The sequence below is a fragment of the Daphnia carinata genome, chromosome 2, assembly GCF_022539665.2.
Source record: "Daphnia carinata strain CSIRO-1 chromosome 2, CSIRO_AGI_Dcar_HiC_V3, whole genome shotgun sequence".
Taxonomy (NCBI): domain Eukaryota; kingdom Metazoa; phylum Arthropoda; class Branchiopoda; order Diplostraca; family Daphniidae; genus Daphnia; species Daphnia carinata.
Genome location: NC_081332.1, coordinates 7,218,108 through 7,227,874, shown reverse-complemented (window position 1 = coordinate 7,227,874; position 9,767 = coordinate 7,218,108). Strand labels below are relative to the sequence as shown.

The 9,767-nt window shown below is 38.3% G+C and overlaps 1 protein-coding gene across 1 annotated transcript; it reads left to right on the top strand.

The window, feature by feature from the left end:
* Positions 1–1,771: 1,771 nt before the first annotated feature.
* Positions 1,772–2,299, top strand: LOC130704358 (uncharacterized). Its single transcript, XM_057525808.1, has one exon. The coding sequence runs from the start codon at positions 1,772–1,774 to the stop codon at positions 2,297–2,299; it is 528 nt and encodes a 175-aa protein (XP_057381791.1).
* Positions 2,300–9,767: the final 7,468 nt, after the last annotated feature.

Genomic DNA, 9,767 nt, shown 5'->3' with positions numbered 1-9,767 from the left:
CATAAAGATCTTAGCAGAAAGCCTTTTAAATGGGGACCCGAAGAACAATTTTCTTTTGGGAAATTGCGCATTTTTCTAGTAACACCACCAGTTCTTGCTTACCCCAATTTCAATGAAAAATTTATTCTTTTCACCGATTCATGCGATTATGACATTGGAGCAATCTTATCCCAAATTCAAAATGGCCACGAGCATCCTATTGCATATTCCAGTAGACAGTTAACAAAAGCAGAAACAAAATATAGCACGATAGAGAAAGAAGCCCTAGCGGTCATTGATGCAATCAAACATTTCAGGCATAACTTGTTGGATAAACCTTTTGAGATCATAAGTGATCATCGTCCCTTGGAGTGGCTTAAAGATCAGAAAGATAACAATTGAAGATTAGGGAGATGGGGTATACTACTGGCAGCAACAAATTATGAATTAAAGTATAGACCGGGGCGTATTGATAAAAATGCAGATTGCTTGTCACGCTAATAAATTAATATTAAGTTAATTTGCGAAAAACTATTGGAAGACGACCTTTGCATTGTCATTCGGAATTATTTAGATAACGGAGAACTTGAGGAAACTTGTATCCAATCTAATCCAGATTGGGTAAAAGAAATTGATTATTTTGAAATTATTGACGGTACACTTTACCGGCACGTGCCACCATCTACCGATAGCAAAAGAAACGTAACTAATCATCAGTTAGTGTTGCCTACATCGTTACGCCAGTTAGTGCTCAAGGAACTGCATGACGCACCGATGGGTGGACATTTAGCCTTTTACAAAACTTATTTGAAAGTCATGAATCATTATTATTGGCCAAATATGAGAAAAGACATCAAAGAGTATTGTCAAGCTTGTGAGGTATGCATTGCCAACACTTCGTCAACTTATAGAGCATTATTGCACCCTCATGAAATTGCAAAGGCACCTTTCAAGTTATCGGAATAGACTTTTTGGGTCCTATTACTCCAATTTCACCCAATGGAAACAGTTATATTTTAGTTATTACAGATTATTTTAGTCGATGGGTGGAAGCTGTTGCATTGAAAGATCAAACTGCGCAGACGACAGCAGCATGTGTATATATAACAATTATGGTTAGACATGGTATGCCTAAAGCTATTCTTTCTGGTCGTGGAACCAATTTCACGTCGAAATTATTTCGTTATTTTTGTAAGAAATTAAAAATCGATCAAAGACTAACAACTGCTTATAATCTAAGCTAGTAACGGAGAAACGGAAAGGTTTAATCGAACATTGAAAATAATGTTGAGAAAGGAATTAAAAGATGGAGAGCATGCAAATTGGGAAGATATGCTGGATGATGTTTTATTTGCTTATCGTAGTTCTGTCCATTCTTCTACATTGGACACCCCATATTACTTATTGCACGGTAGAGATCCTAATATATCCCTTAATGAATTCCTTGACGCTTCCACAAAAAAAAATTATCTCCGCATCAGATTACGTAGGCAACTTAACAGAACGCCTTTGTTATAGGTTCCAACGCGTCAGTGAGGAGAGTGAAAAAGCAAGAAAACGTCAGAGGGAACAATATAATAAACGAGCAAATGAAAAACAATATTTAGTAGGAGATAGAGTATTATTAGACATTAGAGTAGTTAAAGAGGGCGATAGTAGGAAATTTACTTCCAAATATAAAGGCCCTTATAGAGTTGTAAAAGTATATTCAAACAATACAGTTGATATTGCCGATAATTCATATTTTTGCCAACGTACACACGTTAACCGGTTAAAACCTCTGTTTGAAACAATGCTATGGAAAGACGAGCCTTGTCCCCCTATCGAGACGCCATCGAAGTTCGAGAATCAATTCCGTAAATCGATTTCGACCCAAACGATGGAAATTGCGGAAAATATGGAACTGAACACGAGTGAATCGGAATGTGTGGAATTAGAAACGATGGAAGCTGAAAACGTGGAAAAGGAAAAGAGGCAACCAGAAAGAGTGGATGTGGAAAATGCGGAATTTGAAACAGTGGAATCGGAACCGGCGGAAATGCAAATGGACGCCGATCAAAACGATAAGCAAAATTTATGCTTTGAAAACGAAACTGGAAAAACATATGATTCAGACGGTGATGTATCAATCGCTGATGACATGTTGGTAAATCAACATAATACTACCCCGATTCCCGAAAACAATGTAGTTGCCATAGATATGGAATCTGAGACTCGACAGGTGGCGCCCGCCATCGATCAAGCTGAAGAATTGACACCGCAAAATGCTACCGGACGCCCGCTAAGGAATCGAAGACTACCCATTCGTTATAGAAATTAGAGCGGCTCATTTTAAACGATTCAAACGATCACATGACGTGCCCGACATGTTTTTAACATAAAAAAATTTCAAAGAGACTTCACAACGCTTCCAACACTTGTTGAGTTTAGACCAGAACAGTTTCTCCAAATTTTAATTCTGCCACCAAAATCAACAATGGACGCAAGCGCCAATTCTAGCAACCAGCAGAACCAGCCAGCCACCGAGTAGATAAGTGCCGAAGATCAGGCAGCCAAGGTGATGGCTCCAATGGTGGCCATCCCCATCTACGATTGGACTCAACTGCCGGAAAAGACAGTCGACGTGGTCAGCCAGACGCCGCTCTCACCGGAACCTGACAGCCAGGAGTCCTGGGAGATCGAGCGCCAGCGCTACGAACGCCGTATTGAAGAACGGACGGCAGCACTAACTCGCAAACTAAACGCTGATCTTTTCTCCGAAGATTGTTGAGGAGCTGTTAACACCCTAAAGCTCATTTTGGACCTGGATCCCGCAAAACGCCATCCCCCTCCGTTCAACAGGTCCCCAGACCTGTGGGACACAGGTAGAAGACGCCAGAGGCGCGACGACCCTAACATTCCCCATTGAAGACATCAAGGATAAAAAGGAGAACGAAAGGACCAGCGAAGAAAAAGAAAAAAAACATCTTATTTTACTCTCACCCCAGTAACAATGTGCTTATTCCCCATAGTATAGAACCCCTAAAGTTTCCCCCTTCGCATTTTATTCACTACTCTATCGAAAACACAAAAATATACACAGTAGAACGAATACACTTCGCCAGCTATTCATTACAGGAATATTTAAGATACAAAAAGGAAAAAAAAGGGGGGATGCCATAGCATAGAAATCACGCAAATATAAAAGGAAATAAAAGGTAGCAGAAAGATCATGATCTGCATCTTGTCGCCGTTTTACAACTATAATGTTTGTTTTTTTTAACCCAAAAGAAAGAAAAAATATCAAGTTGTGGTATATCAGCAACGGCTGAGACAAAGCTCGAAACCGAGAACTCTTGAGTCGTGGTCGAGGGCTATATCAAGCAGCCATCTATTCATATAGCATACTAAATTCAACAACCAATGTAATTCTAAATTTGAACCAGATAAGAAAAATAAGATAAAGATAAGATCAATAAAACTTAAAATATTTAATGTTAATCAACTCAGTAATTAGGAATTAGTTTACCTGACTAACGAGGAATCTACCAGTAAATTTTTAATCAAGGTCCCGGAGTGATTCGAAACTAAGACTCCCGAATCGCAGTCAGAAGCTATAATATTATACCACGCGGCCAACGCCCATATCTCGAATCTCTCATAATTTGATACCCACAATTTATGCATGATTAACCATACTCACTTGTAGAAGCACTACACTTCGTCGTTCTTCTTTCACTTTTTCTTCTTTCCCTGTCAACAATTAATAAACAGTAGTAAAACTAACTGTAAAAGAAATGGAGGAATTTTCCTTTTCATCTACATAATAAATCGGAACGGAAAATATTTTTTAGAGCTTATAGCGGCTGCTGCTGCCGCCGAAGCGACCTTAAATATTTTCCGCTCCGATTTAAAAAGTAGATAAGTAAGAAAATCGGCAACTATGCGGGATGGGAAGATAGCGGAAATTTCCTTGGAATAAAAATTGGCCGTTCTTAACTCAAACTTAGAATGATTCTGCATATGGCATGATATGCAAAATCCCATATTAGATTATAATTTAAATGATGCTTTTTTAAAGCCCAAAAACGCCCCCGTAGCCCCATTTATCGTCGCGTACATGAGAGCCAAAGTAGCCCCATTTACTACTGGCCCTCTCGACTGTCCGGAAACTTTTGCCAGCTATTTTAAAAGGCCTTTCCCGTGAAAGAAAAACTCACAAAAAAAATCACGTATAAAACTAATCTTAAGGAAAAATTTCATTTTCAGAATCTTCTATGTCCGATGATTAGTATATTTTTAAGAACGGAAGAATTGGTGCAATAATTGAACAGCAAGAGTGGCAGAGGGCCACAGAAGTGTTCACATCGATCCTCGACTTAGACCCTACAAACCGTCATCCACCATCGCCGGAAGAAAATTAAATGTCTTTTCGTTTATATTTTACTTATTTCCACATGCCTGTTATGTATTTGTTGTTGCCCTTTAATAAATAAACCAGGCCTAATAACAGTAGTTATTCGTGTTGTTGTTCATACATATATGTATCTATATATACATATGAACTACCCCACAATCTAGAGTCAGAGAAAAAAGAAAAAAAAGGAGGGGTATAAGAAACAGAAAGGTAGGAAACCCCATATACCGATACAGAAACATATACCTCCACTTAGAATAGGAAAAATATCAAAGTAATTTCTCGCGTTAGTATTATACCCTATTCCACAGAAATTTTAATCCATTTTAGTCCATTTCTAAGTTTTGTTTTGTCTTTTCTTTTTTTGCCGGAATATTTCTTTTGACGTAGGTTTTCTTGAAATTCTTTCGTTAAAAAAGTCTTTCCCTCCTTTCTTCCTCTCTTTGGTCCCTCGCGCATATAAAAACTTACTGAAAATACACGAGTTTTGAAACTTTACAGTTGGAGGTCCCAACGAGACGAACACTTGTTGTCCAGTAAAAAGTTTCTTACCCGTACCTTATTTCCAGGCTTGGGACTATCGTACCGATACTCGATGAAATAGTCGTCGTAAATAGTTTTTTTTAATTTCCCGACTGTCGCTCGATACTTTTTGAAATGAGTATCGATCGATAATCGGAAAACCATCGATCGATGAAATAGCCGATACCGATACTTTTGAAAATAAAAAAAAGTGCAGACGTTTATTCTTGACTCAATTTGTCATACCTGGTATTGTTGTCAACATGAGTAAACCGACCATTTTCGTACATCCCGTTTTTTTTACATTTCATGCACCCGCAGAAAAGGCTGGTAATTCTCTGTACATATGTGCAAATTGTCCGAGTAAAATTAAGAGCAGTGGTCAAGTTAAAACAATTTCTGTAAGTGATATATCTCGACAAAACTTGTATTCGCATTTGTCGTCCAAACACCCTGGATTGTTGTCATCGTTTAAAGCTGCTTGCCTTCGTGGCGAATCGCAACCAAAAAAAAGAAAGTGTGACGACGTTGTAGATTTGGACGGAATTGAAAATAATCCCAGTAAAAGGCAAGCTACAATCCAAGAATCACTTACATTAAAATTAAGGAAGCCACCAAAGCCTGTTCTCACGCAAGAAGAATTTGACAATGTAGTTCTAAATTACGTCGTGGACAGTGTTTTGCCTTTGAGACACGTAGAAACTGATCCATTTCGTGAACTCATGAAAAATGTTTCACCAAGTATGATTCAATAATTCACAATTACTACAAACATATTTTAATTTCTTTTACCTTTTCAGATCACGTAGTAATGTGCAGGAAAACTTTGGCAAAGAGACTATTGGCTAAATATATCACGGCAAAAGAGAAAATCATTGATCATTTATTGAAACTTAATCATGTTTGCACAACCGCAGACCTTTGGACTGCTCATGGGAAGTCTTATGTAGGGATGACTTGTCATTGGCTACACCCTACAACGTTCGAAAGGAATAGTATATGTCTTGCTATTCGAAGAGTTGTTGGCAGACACACATACAATGTTATTGCATCTAGTCTAGACGCAATCAATGTAGAATTTGGTGTAGAAAATAAGACTGTCCTCACAATTACCGATTCAGGATCAAACATGTTGAAGGCGTTCAAATTGTTTGGAGCAGAGCCAGTTATAAATGAGCCGGACTCTGCTGAAGAAGATGATTGCTTTAATGGCGAAGATGTTGTCCGTACAGATTTGGACTTTGCATTGTTAAATATTGATTCCGAAGAAGAACTTTATAGACTACCGATGCACTCTCCTTGTGCTGCACACCTATTAAGTCTTTTAGCGAAAGCAGATGCAGACAGTGCCTTATCAAACGCTCAGTTCAAGAAAAAGTCAAGATCAGCTATTGGGAAATTACAAGGCATCTTTAATAAACAACAGCGATCCTCTTTAAGTAAAGACAAAATAAAGGAACTATTGGGTATGATTCATATCATCATCATCATCCCTTAACTCTTGAATTACATGAACTTCAAGAGTTAAGGGATGATGATGATGTTTATTTTGCAGTTAGGTTTATTTATTTTTTTTTACGTTTTTAGGAACGTTGTTTGTCATTCCCAACGATACTCGTTGGAATGCTTGGTTTGACGCAATCAAGCATGTGCACAACTTGGTATCAGATTTAGTCACCGTGAAGAAAGTGAAAAGTAATCTGAAAGCAGTTTGTGAATTTTTAAAAATACCAGTTCTTACTTCTGAAGACTACTTGTTCATTTCTGAGTATGTATCAGTGATGACCCCAGTTTCTTATGCTATGGATGTTTTACAAGGGGAACAACACACTCAAGTTTCATCTGGATATTTGCTGCCAACTATAGTTGTGATTCGCAGACGCCTTGCCGAACTTGCATTAAAGGAACCACCACTTGCAATTTGCAAACCCCTTGTGGAAGCTTTACAAGAAGGCCTTTCGAAACGTTTTGACCACTTTTTTAAACTAGAATATTTTCAATTGGCAGCTGCCCTTCATCCCAAGTTTAAGCTTAACTGGTTGGATTACCAAGATGAAGAAGACTTGAAACTGAAAAACCAAATTATTACAAGGATTGAAACTAAACTACAGGCAATCGATGCAGAAAAAAGTTCAAGTTTAAACAAATCTGTTTCACCAGAAGACGAAAGAGATTTTTTTACCCTTCTTTCAAAAGGAGGAAAACAAGAAAATTTTTCCAATAGTGTCTGGAAAATGGAACTGAGTCGCTACCTTGAATCCAAGAACACCGCTGAGCTTTCATGCCTTAATCAATTTCCATTGATAAAGCAACTGTTCCACTACTATAATGTTGGTCTCCCAGGAAGTGCTGCTTGTGAACGTCTCTTTTCTCTCGGTGGTCGCATTCTCACTCCTATGCGCACGCTTTTAGGCGACATTAATTTTGAAATGCTTGTTTTCCTGCGTAGTAATAAGAAAGTTGTTGATAGTCACTAATGTATTCTGGATTTCATATCCATATTTTTCATATTCATATTCCTGCTCCTTTTATTGTACAGTATTCTTTTTTATTCAATTTTTTTTTCAAAAATAAAATCATCGCAAAATCATCGTTCATCGCGATACCGATACTTTTTTTCTGAACTGTCGCCCTATATTCGAAAATAGAAAAAAACAAGGGTATCGCTATCGTAATCGAAAATGGTTTTTCAAAGTATCGGTTCCCAAGCCTGCTTATTTCAGTAATTGTGCTCTACACTTCCCCCACGAGTCTCCAACAACTCTACCAGACCAAGGAAACAGCATCAAAGGTAAGCGAATACCGCTTTATCATATTGCACCAGAGACCTTTGTACCTTTGTACCCTGTACTCCCCGAATCAGACACAACCAGCCAAAATCCCAACTTCTCGTCTCCGAGAATTTTTTTTGGACAACTGGAAAACTCTCGTGGAATTTGAACAAGAGTCTGAATGAAACAACCCCTATCAGACCATCTCGACAAAAACGAATATCCAACAAATAGAATCAAAAAAGCAAGAAGTTAGCAAAGAGACACACAAAGCATTACAAATTGTATTCATATTCATTGTTAGAACAAACCGTTGCGTAAGTATCAAGTGGTATAACAGCAGAAACTATTACAAATACCACAAAGACAATTAAAGACCACGTAGTATTCCTTGGTGGCAACACCGAAAACCTTGACAGTCTATTACAGCACATTAACATCGTGTATTGTAAAGAAAAAAATTCCTATTCGGAACAATCAGAGTTTGGCAAAAGGAAGAAGTACTTGCGCAGATTGCAGAGAAAAAATCTGACCTCAACTCCGAGTTACAGAGCTTGCGAAAACAGCTAGATAGCAACAGAAAAAGGCAAAGAGTTCCAAATACACCGAGTAGTTCCCTTGAGCAACTCCAAGAAAGTAACGAAGCACTCAAGAACTCCATTGAAAAAGCTACCAACCGAATCAGCGAATTAGGAAGCAGCCTTGAAACCACCACAGAAACAGAAAGCCAATTGCAGAACCTTTTACGAAAAAGAGAAAAAAACAACATAGCCGTTGCTGAGAGAGAAGGGCAAGAAATAATTAGCAAGCTTGAAGCTGAAAGAAAACAACTGGTTACGAAGTTAGAAACCGCTGAGCAACAGATAAAGGCAGCCTTGGAAACAAACAAAAAACTTCAGACAGAAATAAAGGAAACAAAAGAAATCCTTGAGAAAACCTTAACCGAAAAAGCCGGGTTACGGAGAAGCCTGATAGATATTACTACAAAGAATAAAATTCTTGAAAAGGAATTACAGGAGATCAACATACAGGCTGGAGATAGAGACGAAAAAAATAAATATCTTCAGAACAGAATAAAAGAATATAGGAAGCAACAGGTAACATTCGCCAAAACTGAAGACTTAGACGTTTCCAACGAACCAGGAGAAAAAACGAAGCTAGTAAGTGAGATAAACGACCTAACCTCGCTAACGGAAGGAGGAGACAAATCCCCCCACCACGAGTTAGAATCAGAACAAATCCCTGAACTACAGCAACTCAACGACGACCTAAAAAACTAAATCAAGATAAAAAACGATAACCTCCTTCAACTAGATCAGAAGTATCAGACTCTCATACAAAAACTCAAAATGGGACTTTCGAGAATTGACCGCGATACAACAGATACCGATAACATCGATACAACCACAACCCAACCAATCGTAAAAGCATTAGGAGAAATATTCCCGAGAGAAGACAAAAAGTGAATTCCAATTTTCGAAGGAAAAAGTACTGATAAACTAATAACAGAATGGCTGAAGGACGCAGAACATGTAGCACGTAATAACGACTGGGAGGACAACCAAAAAATACGATTCTTCTCCGACAGACTAAAAGGCGATGCCCTAGAATGGCACGGAAACTACGTAGAGGAGCAGGGTGACGAGTTAAATTACGACGAATGGAAAACCGCCATCGTTGCAAGGTTCCAGGATGCATATGACTTAGCAGCACAAAGAAAAAGGTTGTCCATGGTAAAACAGAAACCTGAAGAGAAATGCTTTATCTCAAGAATCAACAGTCTCTACGAGTCTATTGAAGGCAAAGAAGAAAAGTCGGACCAAAACCAAACCATCGTCGAAGGTCGAATCATAAACACAGTAAAGAGAATGAGAGATCAGACCAAAATCAAAATTCTAATGCAAGGCATACTACCAAAAATTCCGAGCTGAACTCTATTTCAGAATGCCCGAAGACCCTGAAGATTTCGACCAGTTATGTAAACAATTAATCATATCCGAAGGCATCCTATATAGCAAGGAGACAGCAGAAGACAAAGAAATAAACGCGGTAATCGCAGTGATAACGCATCACGAGAAACAACAAGATAACGAACTATC